At 55.2% G+C, this 16,652-nt stretch overlaps 1 protein-coding gene across 5 annotated transcripts in view; it reads left to right on the plus strand.

Moving 5' to 3' along the window:
* The window catches only part of PTPRU (protein tyrosine phosphatase, receptor type U), an 89,261-nt gene extending 74,011 nt beyond the window's left edge, over nucleotides 1-15,250 (plus strand). For 4 of the 5 annotated variants that reach the window (XM_025355738.1, XM_025355767.1, XM_025355773.1 and 1 more), the window contains 10 exons: nucleotides 30-146; nucleotides 931-1,085; nucleotides 3,729-3,864; nucleotides 4,359-4,508; nucleotides 6,106-6,279; nucleotides 9,046-9,186; nucleotides 11,768-11,893; nucleotides 12,027-12,184; nucleotides 13,643-13,778; nucleotides 14,048-15,250. In XM_025355738.1, coding sequence (XP_025211523.1) covers nucleotides 30-146; nucleotides 931-1,085; nucleotides 3,729-3,864; nucleotides 4,359-4,508; nucleotides 6,106-6,279; nucleotides 9,046-9,186; nucleotides 11,768-11,893; nucleotides 12,027-12,184; nucleotides 13,643-13,778; nucleotides 14,048-14,110 — 1,356 coding nt within the window. In that variant the 3' untranslated portion in view covers nucleotides 14,111-15,250. The remainder of the gene's footprint in view (nucleotides 1-29; nucleotides 147-930; nucleotides 1,086-3,728; nucleotides 3,865-4,358; nucleotides 4,509-6,105; nucleotides 6,280-9,045; nucleotides 9,187-11,767; nucleotides 11,894-12,026; nucleotides 12,185-13,642; nucleotides 13,779-14,047) is intronic. The other variant, XM_025355758.1, reaches the window with a different exon arrangement.
* Nucleotides 15,251-16,652: the final 1,402 nt, after the last annotated feature.

The following is a 16,652-nucleotide window of genomic DNA, read 5'->3' on the forward strand; positions in this document are numbered from 1 at the left end:
CACTGAGTCCCGTCCTGTGGGGCCTTCAGGTGAAATGCTCACGGTATTGGCCAGAGGACTCAGACACCTACGGGGACATCAAGATCACGCTGGTGAAGACGGAGACCCTGGCTGAGTATGTCGTGCGCACTTTTGCCCTGGAGCGGGTGAGTCTCCCCGCCGCCTGTTCCCTGCAGAGGGTGTCTGAGCAGGGATCAGAGCCCACTCCCACTTCCCCCAACTCTGGGAGCAGGAGGGTGAGGAGCACACTGCTGCCCATCCCAGCGAGGAAGCTACTTGGTCACTGTTTGCTGGGAGCACTCTGGAAGGGCAGGAAGGTAACTGCCTTTGTTGGTGCCCGTAAGAGGAAGCCGAGACAATGAAGGGGATGACAGTATCTGCCAGGCGCTGGCTCCTACTCTGTGCTGAGCCTGTTACACATATTGTTTCAGTCCTGGAAAGCTCCATGGGATTAGCCCAGATACGGAAAGTGAGGCTCAGAGGGCTTATGCCAGGCAGGAGAGGCCACATAGTCAGTGACTGGCTGGCGAGTCCTGTCCACGATCCCATTTGATCTGCTCTGAAAGTCCTCAGAGGAAAGATAGTTTTTTTCCTTTAAATTAAGACCCTGGGAGTCAAAATGATCTATGTTTACGCAGCAACCTAGTGGCAGAGGTGAGTATTTCATAACCCAGGTTTAGGCATCAGGCAGACCATTGTCCAAATCCTGCGTGTTGTCGGTTTCTCTAACCTTGGGAAAGTAGCTTCTCCTCCTTGAGCCTTAGTTTTCTTGTTTGTACGATGGGACATTAATATCTACTTCATCAATAAATTGATCATTGGGATTAGTTGAGATTATACAATGAGACGCTCACCACAGTGCCTGGCACACAGCAGGTGTCTAGTAGATGCTGCCAGGGACTCTGACTGTTATTCCCATTGTCTCCCCAGAGAGGCTACTCTGCCCGGCACGAGGTCCGCCAGTTCCACTTCACAGCGTGGCCAGAGCATGGCGTCCCCTACCACGCCACGGGGCTGCTGGCTTTCATCCGGCGCGTGAAGGCCTCCACCCCACCTGATGCCGGGCCCATTGTCATCCACTGCAGGTGGGGCACTGGGAATCACAAGGAGAAAAGGGGCCCTTCTCCCTGGGAAGTTGGGCTTGGGGTTGGGTTGGTTTAGGATCCATAGTGGAGACCAGGCCTGGGTTCTCCTGCTTAGAGATAAAGTGCAGGAGGGAGCAACCCCCAAAGGCCCTGTCCCCTTTGAGCTGTGGCTCTGAAGTTGGCACCTTCATGTGCTCCCCAAGACCTGTGAAGACCTGTGAAGCCCCTTGACCCAGTTGCTGAGGAGGCACTGGAGATAGGGAAGGGCCTAGGGGCTGGTGAGACACCACACGATTGAGTTCTGCCTGCTTTCAGTAAGCAGCTTTTCGTTGTACACCTGCTGCGTGCTAGGTCTGGCCTGGGGGTGGGAAGGACTTCAGTTCTTTCCGCCAAACCCAGTGGGCCTTGCCCACCCACTGGCCGTCACACCTTCTGCAGACCCTGACTGGCTCCCGTGACCCCAGCTGCCCCTCCTCTCTCTGCTTCCTCCCTGGCTCCACATCTTTCTCTTGCTTCTTAAATGGGGACCCAGCACGCTGTCCTGGTCTGCCCTCTGTCTCCTCCTGGAGAGCCTAACCCCCAACCTTTGTGGCTTTGTCCACGGCCTCTGGGTCTCATTGTGGTTCCTCTACTGTGTTCTTATCAGCTCCCCAAATGCCACATGGTAGAGTCGTCCTCCCTGCCCTGCCACCTAAACCAGCTTCTCTTTGATTTCTTTAGGCCTCTTTAAGAGGCCATCTTTTCAAAACGAAACTTTATTGATATATAATACACTTAAAGCAAAGTGCAGAAATATGTTTAAAAATATGAATTTTCATAAACTGGGCACACCTGTGAAATAACCAGCTCTACTCAGATTAAGAAACAGAATATTGGCTGGGCACAGGGGCTCATGCCTATAATCTCAGCACTTTGGGAAGCCAAGGTGGGAGGATCATTTGAGGCCAAAAGTTCGAGACCAGCCTGGGCAACATAATGAGACCTCATTGCTACAAAAATAAAAAAAATTAGTGGGGCGCGGTGGCACAAGCCTGTAGTCCCAGCTACCTGTGAGGCTGAGGCGGGAGGTTTGAGTATGGGAGTTCCAGGTTACAGTAAACTGTAATTGCACCACTGTACTCCAGCCTGGGCAACAGAGCGAGACTCTGCCTCTAAAAAAATTTTTTTTTAAAGTAAAGAAAGGAACAGAACATGAAAAGTTCCCAGAAGCCCCCTTGAGCCCGTTTCTGGCCTGAATTCCCCCATCCCCAGTCCCAGAGAAATCACTGTTCTGACTTCTACAGCACAGTTAGTTTCGCATGTTTTTGGACTTGTCATAAATGGAATCATACAGCATGTACTGTTTGCTGTTTGTCTTCTTTCCCTCAGCCTTAGGTTTGTGAGGTTCGTCCACAGTGGATCATCTTCCATCGAGTGAATAAATGACAGTGTGTTTGTCCATTCTGCCATGATAGGCATTTGGGTTGTTTCCAGTCTTGAGCTATTATGAGTAGTGCTGCTAAGGACATTCGATCGTATGTCTTTTGGCCAAGAAATGTATTTCTTTCTGTGTGGTATGCATGTAGGAGTAGAACTGTTATCTGTGTGAACGTTCAGCTTTAGGAGATATTGCTGAGCAGTTTTCCAAGGGGGTTGTGCTAAGTTAAGCCCCACCAGGGATATACAGGATATTCAGTTGCTATATGTCCTTGCCAGCACGTGGATGCCACCATTTTGAAACCTGAAATCTTGCTGTCATCTTTGTCCACTCTCCTTCCCCTTCAACTCTGCGCAACCTTGTGTGAGGACAAGGATCTTGATGTGCCCTCAGTCAAATTAGGGAGATAGCCATGTAAACAATGACTTTGTAGCAGGAAGAGTGTTTTATTGAATTAATTAATTATTTTTTTTGAGACAGGATCTTGTTCTGTGATCCAGGCTGGAGTGCAGTGATGTAGTCTCGGCTCACTGCAACCTCCACCTCCTGGGTTCAAGCGATTCTTCTGCCTCAGCCTCCTGAGTAGCTGGGATTATAGGCACATACCACCACACCCGACTAATTTTTGTATTTTTTGGTAGAGACAGGATTTCACTATGTTGGCCAGGCTGGTCTCAAACTCCTGACCTCAAGTGATCTATCCACCTCAGCCTCCCAGAGTGCTGGGGTTAGCCACCGTGCGTGGCCATGAAGAGTGTTTTAATAAAAACCTGCCCACATTGCTTTGGGACCTCAAAAGAATGACATCATCCCGGAAGGGTCAGGGATGCTCCAGCTATGTGAATGGGTATGAGTGTGTGGGCTTTTAGAGGATGTGTAGGAGATTTGGTGGTTTTCAGGAGGAAAGAACATTCTTGAATTAGCTCCGAGGGTCTCCTCTCCTAATCTAAGTTGCTAGGTTGAGCCAGTGTCACCTTTGCATTCTCCCCACCCTCTCTCCTCTCCTTCCCCAAGGCCCATCCCATCTCTGTCCTCTAGCACATTTCACCAGCGCTCTTCCATCCAGCAGCCTGCGCCCTGGCTCCTTACTTGGGGAGGGGCAATCATCTCTGTGTCCCTGTCCTCTGTATGGTGTAGACATGGCCAGTGCCCTCCTGTCTTCTTCTCCTTAGTCCCGGGCTTCCTCCCCAAAGCTCTGACGTGGCCTGGGGCTGCTCTCTCTCCAGCGCGGGCACCGGCCGCACAGGCTGCTACATCGTCCTGGATGTGATGCTGGACATGGCAGAGTGTGAGGGCGTCGTGGACATTTACAACTGTGTGAAGACTCTCTGCTCCCGCCGCGTCAACATGATCCAGACTGAGGTGCGGGGACCTGGCCCTGTCCCCACCCTTACTTCTAGGACTGGAGTTTCTCGTGAAGGAGCCTGGAGCCGGCGGGGCATGCCCAAAGGGTGTCCTGAGGCTCTTCCCTTCCCTCAGCTCATCCCTGACCTTGAGCCGCCAACCGCATAGGGTCATCCTGGACTGCTCCCCTGTGTTCTTTTGGGTGGGGTCAGACAACGGGTCCTGTAGCTGACATACCTGGGATTGCATCCTCACTGGATGTGTGATCGTGGGCTGTCCCCCACCTCTCAGAGCACCTCACGGGGTTGTTATAGGGGATAGCGATGAAATAGGAGATAAAGGGGCATGTCCATGGAGGTTGTTTCAGGTAGGCTTGGTCCAGCCTGTGGTAACACACGGTTGGCCTCTACCTCAGAGCACCCTGCCTCAACCTTGAGCTTGCTGAAGCCCCATCACCACAGATCTCCAGCTTCTAGGCCCCTCCTCGGCCTCATTCTTGTCTCCTGTTCCAGGAGCAGTACATCTTCATTCATGATGCAATCTTGGAGGCCTGCCTGTGTGGGGAGACCACCATCCCTGTCAGTGAGTTCAAGGCCACCTACAAGGAGATGATCCGCATTGATCCTCAGAGTAATTCCTCCCAGCTGCGGGAAGAGTTCCAGGTGGGGGACGAGTGCACGTGTATAGGGGTGTGTGTGTGTGTGTGTGTGTGTGTGTGTGTGCGCGTCCTTAGTATTGCAGGAGTCATTGAAGGCCGAGAAGCAGGGACCAGCCTGAGGCCACAGCTGGAGGGACAGAGCTGAGCTACTAGGAAGGACTTTGGGACAGCGGAAGAGGGAGTGCATCAAAGCAGTTAAGAGCCCAGGCTTTGAAGTCAGATAAACCCAGGTTCAAATCCTGGCTTACCTAGTTAAGAGCTGTGAGAATCCTTGAACAAGTCCCTTTACCTCTCTGAGCCTCAGTTTTGTTACCCAGAGAAGAAAAGTGTGAATATGTCCCTTGGAGTGTTTGTATTCACTGGGATTCTTTTGGTTGTGAGTGATAAAAATCCAGCTTTTGTAACTGAAAAGCCTGAGGATTGTGCAGCTTCAGTTGTGGCTGGATCCAGGGGCTCAGATGATGATGCCAACACGTGGTTTCTCTCTGCCTTGGTTCTGCTCTCCTGTTTTGGCTTCATTCTCAGACCTGCACCTGGCCTCCAGCAGTGCTGGGCTCCTGTCATCTCTGTTGTCCAGTGACTTTGGAAAAAGGCACTTGCTCCCAGCATCCCCCCAAAAGTCCTAGATCAGACTCTCATGTTCCCATCCCTGGACCAGTCACAGGTCAGAGAGATGGAGCTCACTGATTGCCCCTGGCTCTGGTCACGTACCCAAGGCCTGGCTCTTGGGGCAGGACCAGGCTCACCATATCACATGGCTGAGATGGGAAAAGCCTGGTTCTCCAGAGAAGCCTGAGAGTGATCATTGGGTGGGCAGAGACCTCAGTAGTCCTCTCCACTCCAGGGTTCCTGCAATGGCTCAGCAGGATGGCACGTGCTGGGGACCTGGCACTTCTCACAGGAGGTGCAGGATTCCAGGAGGAGGGTGTCAGGCTTTGGGGATCATGATAGGCTGCGTTCCCTGTGAGGGATCTCCAAGAACAAGAGAAAGAAACAGAGCCCCTGGGTCTGGCTGTGTGAGGCGTGAAGGCACGGGGGTGGAGGAGATGCTCCAGAGATTCGGGTGTGATTCAGTGCCCGGTGCTTAGGACTTCATTCTGTTCAGACAGGGCCGTGACTAAGGAAGGTGACCCCCTCTCCAAGTGCCTGGAGTCCGCTTTGTGGAGGGCATGGGGTTTCAGGGGTTGCCTCAGTGAAGGCACTGATGAGCTAGTAGAGATCCTCACTGTGCCCGTCTGTGTGTGCCGAGCCCAGCCCAGTGCTTGTCATGATCTCACTTTGGCCTCCCAACAGCCCCATGAAGTAGGCATATTACTTCCCTATTTCACAGTTGAGGAAACTGAGGTAGAGAGATGCAGTAGCTTGTCTGAGGTTATGTGGGTGGCAAGGAGGTAGACTCTGGTCTCTAGAGCTCTGTCCAGGCCCTATAATGGCCTAGAGACCAGGAGTCTGGGTCCCTGCCCTGTACCCTTCTCTCTGGACCTCAGTTTCTCCATCCATAAAATGCAGTTAGTAACTCAGTCCAGCCTCCTTCCTGGGGATGTGAGGAGGCCCAGCAAGCTCTGGACGTAACTCTCTGTCCCCACCCCCGCTCCCTGTAGACGCTGAACTCAGTCACCCCGCCGCTGGACGTGGAGGAGTGCAGCATCGCCCTGTTGCCCCGAAACCGCGACAAGAACCGCAGCATGGACGTCCTGCCGCCCGACCGCTGCCTGCCCTTCCTCATCTCCACTGATGGGGACCCCAACAACTACATTAATGCGGCTCTGACTGATGTGAGAGCTCGGGGTGGAGTGGGCTCTGGGGCTCCCCCTCCCGGCAGCATCAGGGAAGGTCTACGGGCCAAGGGAACAGAGCTGAAGGCTCTGGTTGGGGGAACCCCTGCCCATTCTGGGGAACAGGATCGTACGTGACCCTCCTACCCCTAGGGATCTTCCATTCAGGGTATTCAAGCCAGTGTCCCCAACACTCTGCCTGAGTGGGGTCTGTTTGTGGAGTTCAGGCAGGGCTGTCTCCAGGATCAGGCCCAGCAGAGCCTGGGGTAGGATGAGTGATTTAGGGGGCTTTGGCTGGGGAGACCTCGAGGGTTTGGGGATGGAACTTGAGACCTGATGTCTGGAGCCAGGGGAGCTTGTCCTGGGGAGAATGAGCTGGAGTCTGCTCCAGGACCAGGCCTGGGACAGTGATCTCTGGCCCCATTCTTCTCTGGGTGGGCATGGGCCCTCTGAGGGCTCAGGAGCCGTTTAGAAGTCTCTTTCCCTGCTCCCAGCTCAGAGGCTCTGCTTCCTTTACTGAGGGTTGCAAGCAGCGCAGGAGATGGGTGCTGGCATTTTAGGCCCCTGATAAATGGCTCCAAGATGCTGCTGTCTGAGGTGGGAAGGGTCTAGGATTATTATCCCTATTCCTCTGTGACACTGGAACCAGTTCATACATAGACACAGGAGACACACAGGTGGAGATCAAATGTTATAGATAAAACTGGAGATGGAATTTGAGATGTGTGACCAATGGGTGGGCCACTTCTTTGCCTCTCCCCAGTATAGCTGTGTAACCGCAGGCCACCCCTCCCTGTCAGGGACTGGCCGTTACTGGCAGGGAGCAGGAGCAGTTGACTGCATGCTTTCCGAGGGTCGGCTGGCCTGGAAAAAGAGGGAGTGGAGCCAAGCAGCCTCGCTTATGGGAGGAGTGAGTGAAGGGTGGGTCAGGGCCAGGTGTGTCACCGCTGCGTCTCTCCACACAGAAATGAGGGATGCCGACGGGGAAGGTTCTCCCACAGTGGGTAAGAGGGAGATGGACTTTTTATGGCCTGATGCCTGGCCAGGAACCCTTTGGCAGGACAGTGCAGGGGACAACGGGGTTTCTTTAAAGAGGGTGACCTCCCACGGGGCTTCTGGGCATCAGCTGAAGGAGAGGGGAAGAGCAGCCCTAGCCGCTGATGAGAGAGATGTGAGGGGCCCATCGGTCACTGTCACTCAGCTTGGTGGATGGAATGTGTGCTCACATGCTCGCCTGGGGACATCCCGCCTGCTGAGGGGTCAGGGGTCCTGGAGGAGTGGCATGTAGTGCTGGGAAGATCTTTGAACTAAACTTAGAAAGCTGTACCTTCGTGCCCAGCCCCCTCCTTGACCTTAGGGTGCCCATCTGCACACTGGGGGCCTGGAAAGGAGACTGAGGGTTCTGAGCTGGGGCTCCCTGGCCCTGATGGGTAGGTTATCACATGCAGAAGTTCTGGGACAGCCCTGTCCCATCCTGAGGTCCTTGATGCCTCTGACGTCTGACCCCAGCCATGCGGGTCCTATTGGCTCAGGAGCCAGGAGGCCCCGTTTCTCACACAGGCCCTGAACTCGTCAGTGAGGGGCCAGCTGGAGTCTTTTTGTGGTGGTCAAGTCTGCAAGGAGCCCCGTTGGGCACCCAGGCCTGAGTTTTGGAGTCTGGCTGGGCCTGGCCTTGAGGAGTTGTTAATCAAGAGCCTTCAGAGAGTCCTGGAGAGGGACCACTGGGGGACCAGGGGGGCTCCTTTTTTCTCTGTACTGCAACTTGCAGGATTACAAAGGGCAGATCAAGATTTGGTCAGGGCCCAAGTCAGGGTCAAGGCCAGAAGAAGCCAGACAAAGACCAGGGTCATGGGAGCCTGTGCCAGCCCCTAGGTCGGGAGGAAGACGGGGGGTCAGGAGAAGAGCTCAGGAAAGAGAGGGGGACATGGCACAGGGTGGGGCAGGGCAGGTCACCAGGGGAGCCTGGGAGCCAGGTCTCTGATGGGAGAAGGCCGGGTGCCAGCTCCCCTGGCAGGACGAGGGAGCAGTGAGCAGCGTCAGGGCCTGTCACTGCCTGGGGAGCCTGGGGTCCCAGACCCTTCACTGATGGAGTTGGGAGGGACCTAGAGATTTATTTATTCAAAATATTTACTGAGCCCCTCCAGGGCTCTGGGTGGAGACCACACCCTGGAAGCTCTGCTCTCCTGAACCTTGCTTTTAGGCGATGGAGTGGGATAGTCAGGAAATAAATATACAATGAAATATCATCAACTGGAAATTTCTACAAAAACAGCCAGGCAGAGTGTTTAATGTGGATTTGGGGTGTTGGCGGGGGGCTGTTTTTGATGAGGTGGTAGGGGAGGGCTTCTCTGAGGAGGTGATAAGCAAAGACCAGAAAGAAGTGAGGGAGAGAGCCATATAGACATTTGGGAAATTTGGCCTAGGCAGCCAAAATAGCAGATGCCGAAGCGCAGAGGCAGGGAGTAAGCTTGGCCAGCCTCTGCCGTGAGCTCAGCCTCATGCCCAAGCTCCCCTCACCATACCTTTGGAAACTTTTGCTGTTTAGTTCTGGGGTGTCCTGGGCCCACCCTGTCAACCCAGGGCCTCCATGTGCTGACCAACATCAAAAATGGCCCACTGGAGGCAGCCTGGTCCTGTGGGGCACAACTGCCCAACTCAGGGTGGGCAGTGCGGGAAGACAGTCTGGGGCAGAGGTTCAGCCCAGGCCAGGGGCCGGGAACAGGGCCCCGCTGAGTCCCAGTTTCCCTGGTCCTGGTTTCCCTGCAGAGCTACACACGGAGCGCGGCCTTCATCGTGACCCTGCACCCGCTGCAGAGCACCACGCCTGACTTCTGGCGACTGGTTTACGACTACGGGTGCACCTCCATCGTCATGCTCAACCAGCTGAACCAGTCCAACTCCGCCTGGGTGAGGCCTCCACTGGCCAGGCCGACGGGCCACCTGCTGCCCAGGTCCTCTGTGTATTCAGCGGCATGGTCCCCAAAGCCAAGAGTTGGGTCCCAGTTCTGCCATCTATTTATTGTGTGACGAGTCATACACCTTCTTAGAGCCTCAGTTTCCTCATCTGTAAAACAAGGGTGTCAGATGGGAGACCACTAGTTGCTCTTTTTCTTTTCTTTTTTTGAGACAAGGTCTCACTCTTTTGCCCGGGCTGGAGTGCAGTAGCGGGATCATAGCTCACTGCGTTGTACAGCCTCAACCTCCTGGGCCCAAGCCACCCTTCCACCTCAGCCTGTGGAGTAGCTGGGACTACAGGCTGCATCACCACAGCTGGCTGATTTTTTTTTTTTTTTTTTTTTTTTTTTAAATAGACCCACAGTCTCACTATGTCGCCTGGGCTGGTCTTGAACACCTGGCCTCAAGTGATCCTCCCACCTTGGCCTCCCAAAGTACTGGGATTACAGGCATGAGCCATTGCATCTGTCCACAGTTGCTCTTTATTGGCCCCCTGCTAAGCCAGGGACTGCTTTGCACTCATGGTCTTATTTAGAATCTATAATGACCTTGGAGGGAAGGCTTCAGTGAGAAAATTAAGACCCAAAGACGTACAGTGCTTTCTCCATGGCCACATGGCTGGGGAGGGGCAGAGCTGCGCTCCCCGGCCTCGGCTGCCTCATTCCAGAGCTTCTGCTCTTTTAGTCACTCCACTAAAGCGCCCTTCACGGGGGCCTCCGAGGTAGAGTACAACTCAAGCCTCCTACTTTCTGACTGTTTGATCTAGGGTAAGTTGATTGACCTCTTTGAGTTTCACTTTCCTTCTCTGTAAAATGGGGGCCATCATAGGACCTGTTCTTAAGGGGTTACTGTGAGGACCAGGTCAGGTGTGCATAGGATGCATGGCACTGCTGTGTCTGGTGCACAGTAGGCATGTGGTACGTGTAGGCAGTAGGCAGGGACAAAGATGATGAGTGTGACAGTTGCATTTGAGATTGGCCCAGACACTGGTTCAGTGACCTCAGCCTGGGGGCAGCCCCACTGACTCCCCCATTTCCCTTTGGAGCTCCCAAGAAGTACAGATACCCAGCCTTCCAGCCCTGCCTGACCATGTGCTGTAGGTCTCTGGACCCCTTCCCACTCCGGCTTTCTGCTGGGCTCGGGGCTAGGAAGATTTGCTGTAAAATGAGTACAACAGCTTCTTAATGGCCTCCTGGAGAATATTTCATTAACTGGGCTCTTTATGCATCAGGCACTTTGTGAAAATGACCCAGGACTACAGGGTAATGGGCCTCAGCCCTGGGTGTAGCAGGAACCATCCTTGCTCGGGTAGAGGGGAGAGGCCCAGAGGGAGGCTCACACAGACATCATTCACTGGGCACTGATTTGCTCATCTGTTCAACCAACTTTGCCCATGAACTGCTCCCTGCAGTGGGCAGGGAGGAGACAGAGGCAGAAGAGACACAGCCCCTCCCAGATCTCCTGGTCCAGGAGGAAACAGGTAGAAAAACTGATAGTGACAGCACAGAGGGAAAAGGGCTTTCAAAGAGCTGGCACAGGGACAGAGAAACCCAGGGGACCATGTATCAGCGACGGCTTCCTGGAGGAGGTAGTGTCTGACCGGAGATATGTGGGAAGGGCAGAGTTGAGGAGCTGAGGAGGTGGAGGAAGAGTGACCCGTGGAGAGGGAGCAGTCTGTGCAGAGTTCTGAATGCACAGCGTTGCCAGGACCTGAGGCAAAACGGGGAAGGTGGTGTTCTCCTGTCATGGGCTGTGGTCAGAGGGGACTGATGAGCATGGTGTCTTTTTGGAAGAGGTTGGGAGGCATTTTACAGATGGAGAAACTGGGGCCAAGAGAAAGGAAGAGCCTTTCGTGGGCTTCAGGCAGAGCTAAGACTAGAAACTGAGGCTCAGGATACTTAGCCTGGAGGATGTGTGCGCGCGTGTGTGTGTGTGCACGTGTGTGTGTATATGTATGTGTGTGTGTGTATGAGGTCGGAGGGCTGTACCTCCTCTGTCCCTCCACAGTCTGGAGTCTGGGAGGGGGTTGTATTTAGGACCCTGACTCCATGGAGGGGTCCTGGGGCAGAAGTGGGAGTACTGGACTGTGTTGCAGCATCAGGGACACCCCACCTCTGGGAGCTGGTGCTGAAGGGCAGAGGCAGTGAGAGAGAAGGCTGGGGGAGGTTCTGGGGTGGGCGGGAGTGATCCAGGCCTATTCCTGGAAGCAGGCAGCCTCATGTAGGAGCGTGTGAACCGGTTAAGGTGTAGCTTTCTAGCTGCACAGCAGTAGGCATCAGTGCACTGTTTGCGAAGGGTTCGTCTTGGCTGATCTGAACGTGTCAGTGCAGAACGTATTGGGACAGGTGGGCCTTGCAGCCTGTGGGTGATTGGTGGTGACTGGAGGGCCGCTGAAGGTGAGTCTGGAGTGAGTGGGTGGGCCAGGGTGCGTGGGAGCTACAGGGCAAATGTGGAGCCCTGGGAGTGGGCATGGCTATGGGGTGAGCCCCGGCCAGGCTCTACTCAGCTCTCCCCTCTCCGTGCCCATGCCCAGCCCTGCCTGCAGTACTGGCCAGAGCCAGGTCGGCAGCAGTATGGCCTCATGGAGGTGGAGTTTATGTCGGGCACAGCAGATGAAGACTTAGTGGCCCGAGTCTTCCGGGTGCAGAACATCTCTCGGGTGAGTGGTCTGAGGAGCCCCAGGGAAAGACCCTGGGTGGTGGCTGGGGCAGCTTTTAATGACGCTCCGGGTCATCAGGGGCCCCTGGGACTCTGGTGCTCATGTCCCCGTGGCTGGCTGCCCCTGTCTCCAGCTGCAGGAGGGGCACCTGCTGGTGCGACACTTCCAGTTCCTGCGCTGGTCTGCATACCGGGACACGCCTGACTCCAAGAAGGCCTTCCTGCACCTGCTGGCTGAGGTGGACAAGTGGCAGGCCGAGAGTGGGGATGGGCGCACCATTGTGCACTGCCTGTGAGTACCTGCCCTACAGGAGGGCGGGGGGAGGGGTTGGGGAGCCAGGGGCAGAGGTCCAGTCTGAAAGGGTGCCAGCTTTGGCTGGACTGCAAAGCTGGCACCGAAACCCCTGGGCTCTCAGATGGCTGTGACCTGGATGCTGCCCAACCAGCCAAGGCTGGCCCTGGAGGAATCCAGTCAGTTTCCAGGCTATAGACTCAGCCCTGAACAGTTGCCTAGTACCCTCTGTGTGATGTCTGACTTTGCCAATTTGAGAGTCCTTTGTCAGAATTTTTTACCCCATGAGATTGTGGCACACTTTTTATGCCAACAGGATACCAGCCTTTGTTCATGCATGCACACATGCGACTTTTTCCATCCATCCATCCATCCATCCATCCATCCATCCATCCATCCATCCATCTGCATACCCCATTCATAAGTTCATGTATTCACTCATGTCTGGGTGCAGTCACTGCCTTGCTCCCCACTTTTTCATGCTTTCAGCACTTACCGAGCCTCTCGAGTGGCAGGCTGGGCCTACTGGAAGCTGGTGGGAAGCTGAGTCAGTCTGGGCCTGGCCCCCAGGGGTTTTGGTTCTTCTGGTGGGAAAGACCCCTGAGAAGGGGAGTGAGGGCCGCCTCAGTCTGCCATCCCCCAGGAGGCACCCCACACATGGAGTCACAGGGAAGGAGGGAGAGGCACAGAGGGGGTGGAGCTCTGTGGGAGGCTGTGGGCTTGACTTGGGGTGTGGGTACGTTTGTGCCTGTGTGCCCACGTTGCCAGGTGGTGACCGGTCTTCTCAGCGTTCCTGTTCCACCTTGCTCTCTGGGTACGCGCTTGCTGCTACCCGGCCGTTCTTTGTCACTGCCTTTGTCTCCGGGTGTTTCTCTTGGAGTGTGTCTGGCCTCCTTTCTCTCAGAATCTGCAGTCTGTTTCGCCTTGAGAACATGTCTTCTGAGATGCCCTAGCCTCTGATCCTCCTTAACCTGGTCCTGCTGGTCACCTCTGGGCCCTCTCCTCGTCTCTCTGGGTTCCCTAGCCCCACCCCTTACCTCAGGGTCCTCTGCCCCGCCCTTCTGAGTTCCCTAGTTCTGCCCCTCACCTTGGGCTCTTTGGCCCTTCTTAGTTTCCTTGCCCCGCCCCTCACCTTTGTACTCTTCGGCCCCTCCTTTTTGGGTTTCCTAGCTCTGCCTCTCATTTCCGGGCTCTTTGGCCTCTTCCTTCTGGGTTCCCTAGCTCCGCCCCTCTCCTCTAGGCTCTCTGGCCCCTCCTTTCTGTGTTCTCTAACTCCCTCCCTCACCTCTGGGCTCTCTGCCCCACCCTTCTAGATTCCCTAGCTCTGCCCCGCTCCTCTAGGCTCTCTGCCCCTCCTTCGTGGTTCCCTGACCCTTTCCTTACCTTCAGGTTCCAAGGCCCCACCCCTCACCTTTGACTCCTGAGCCCCGCCCCAAACCTTTTGCATCTCTCATTCAGAAATGGGGGAGGACGCAGCGGCACCTTCTGCGCCTGCTCTACCGTCCTGGAGATGATACGCTGCCACAACTTGGTGGACGTTTTCTTTGCTGCCAAAACCCTCCGGAACTACAAACCCAACATGGTGGAGACCATGGTGAGGGGCTGTGTCCCGTGCCCAGCCACTTCTACCTTCCTGGTCCATGCCAGGCTAGGTTCCTTAGCAACCACTCTCCCATATCTGGGCCCCACCATTGGGCCTTGGTTCTAGCCCTGTGGTCCTAAAACATTACCCCCATTTCCCCCTTCTCCCCGAGGGCAGGCCTGGGCTCATGCTTGCCCTCTCGCTCCCCGTTCCGCCCCCCCCGCCACAATACTGGAGTCGGGGTCAGGCTCATGATTTCCTCCCTCTCTTTCTCTCCCCAGGATCAGTACCACTTTTGCTACGATGTGGCCCTGGAATACTTGGAGGGGCTGGAGTCAAGATAGCGGGGCCCTGGCCTGGGGCACCCACTGCACACTCAGGGCCAGACCCACCATCCTGGACTGGCGAGGAAGATCAGTGCCTCCTGCTCTGCCCAAACACACCCCCGTGGGGCAAGCATTGGAGTGGATGCTGGGCCATCTTGCTGCCCCTTCCACGGTGGGCAGGGTCTTTCACTTTGTCCCATGGGCAGGTCGTAGGCCAAGGAGGAGCTTAGCAAGTCTGCAGCCCAGCCCCACCTCCATAGGGTCCTGCAGGCCTGTGCTGAGAGGCCTGGCACTGCCTGGCAGAGTGACAAGGGCTCAGGACGGCCGGCTCTGGGGTACTCAAGCCAAGCCCCTTGGCACCATCCTGGCCTTTGGCAGGGTTGAGTGAGGCCCTGCAGAGAGTATCCCAGGCCAAGATTCCCACTCAGCCTGCTCCCTCTGCATGTGGGTAGAGGGTGTACTGGGGCTTGGCATCTAGGATTCCATCTGGCACAGCCTCTGAGGGTCCTGGGGAGGCAGGACTCTGTTCTGAACAGCCAGTGGGGCACACTGACTGTCCTCCCCAGGGGAACTGCAGTGCCCTCCTCCCCACTGCTCCCTGCAGCCCCTGGGATATTTTGCTCACTCTCCCTCCCCACTTCTGCTTCCCTGATATGTGCTCTGAGCTTCCCTGAACCAGGATCTGCCGATTCCTGCTGTGCCCCACGGTGGGCTCCTTCCCTGCCTGACCCACTGTTGCAGAATGAAGTCACCTTGCCCCCCTCTTCCTTTAATCTTCAGGCCTCACTGGCCTGTCCTGCTCACCTTGGGCCAGTGACAATCTGCAAGGGTGAACAACAGCCCCTGGGGTTGAGGCCCCTGTGGCTCCTGGTCAGGCTGCCCATTGTGGGGAGGGGCAGTGTTAGAGCAGGGCTGGTCATACCCTCTGGAGTTCAGAGGAAGGAGGACCAGTGCTTTTTTGTTTCTTTTATTTTTGGATGGGTGGTTGGGAAGGTCTCTTTAACATGGGGCAGGCCACACCCCCATTCTGTGCCTCAATTTCCCCATCTGTAAACTGTAGATATGACTACTGACCTACCTCGCAGGGGGCTGTGGGGAGGCATAAGCTGATGTTTGTAAAGCGCTTTGTAAATAAACGTGCTCTCTGAATGCCACAGAGCAGCCCTGTGTGTGTCTCATCAGCCTGATGGGGCCTGCTCGCCTGCCCCCAGCCTCCAGTGCAGTGGGAGGGCCCTGGAGAAGCCTGGGTTCTGATCCAGTCCTGGTTTTTCTATTTGTAAAATGGTGGGAGTGTGGACCAGGACATCACTCAGGGTCCTCCCACTTTCAGAGTTGGTTCCAAGGGACCCTGGCCATTGCTGCCCCCACCCAGGCCTCTGAAGCAGTTCCTCAGGTAGGGTATATCAACCTGAGACCCCTGAGGGCCACAGAGCTGCCTCTCACCCCACTGGGGGCCCTGGATCAGGTTGAGCTCTTTCTGGGGCAGAATGGGAGGCTCAGGCTGTGGTGTCAGGCGGATGGGCCCAGCAGCTGCGAGATCCTGGGTGAGTTAGTGCCCTCTCTGGGGCCTACTTTATCGTCTGTAAAGTGGGGACAGTCCTGTTTGGATCAGATGAGATAATGATTAAGTGCCTTATGCAGTGCCAGGTGCATTGAAAGGGCTCACTTTACAAACATGGCAGAGATGGGGGCAGAGGAGACACAGCCCTGCTGAGGATGACCGTCCCATTGCCCCAGCCCAGGCCATTCCCAGCCCCAGCCTCCTCATGGGGTAGAGAGGGAGGAGGAGCGGGCTGGCTGGTAGGGACCTGGGTCACTCCTGGCTCTGTCACAGACTTGCTGCCTGACCTTGGACAAGACAATTCCTGTTTCTGGGCCTCAGTTTCTTCATATGAAGGCTGACTCTATGATGTACTCATTCTATTTGCACACTGGCTGACCCTGTGTGCCTCAGTTTCTCCACTGGTCAGAGGATACAACCCATTCTAATGACCTCACAATTCAGCATACTTTAATCTGAGTTAAAAATTAATTGGCCAGTTAGGATCACACTTGACTGGGGCACAGACTGACCCCTCATCCTCATTCTGGGCTGACCTCTGAGCCTTACGTGATGGATCACAAATGTGTGTCATGGGTACTGGTCCAGTGATAGAAAATGACTTGCTCTGCCCAGTAGCATGGGCAGAAGTGACGGCATGTGAGTTCTGGATCCCGGGTCTCATGAGGCCTTGCGGTTTTTGCTTTCGCTCTTCTGGAACTCTGCTATACAAGGGAACCTGTCTCACCTACCGGATGATTTGAGGGCACACAGAGGAGAACCAGCGCATGCCATGAACAGTCAGTATCAACTCCCAGGCTGTGAGTGAGGCTGTCTTGGACCTTCTAGTCTAGCTGACCTGTCAGGTAAGTGTAGCCCCATGGCTAAGCTTAGAAGACACTGCCCAGTGAGCCCCTAGAACTGGGAGAGATGCTAAATGGTTCTTTCTCTGAAGACGGTCTGTTGGAATCCCTTGTTACATACACAGTTAGCTTTCGCTGATACACACGCGTGTGGAGC

This window comes from Theropithecus gelada, chromosome 1 (genome assembly GCF_003255815.1).
Source record: "Theropithecus gelada isolate Dixy chromosome 1, Tgel_1.0, whole genome shotgun sequence".
In the NCBI taxonomy this organism is placed as follows: Eukaryota; Metazoa; Chordata; class Mammalia; order Primates; family Cercopithecidae; genus Theropithecus; species Theropithecus gelada.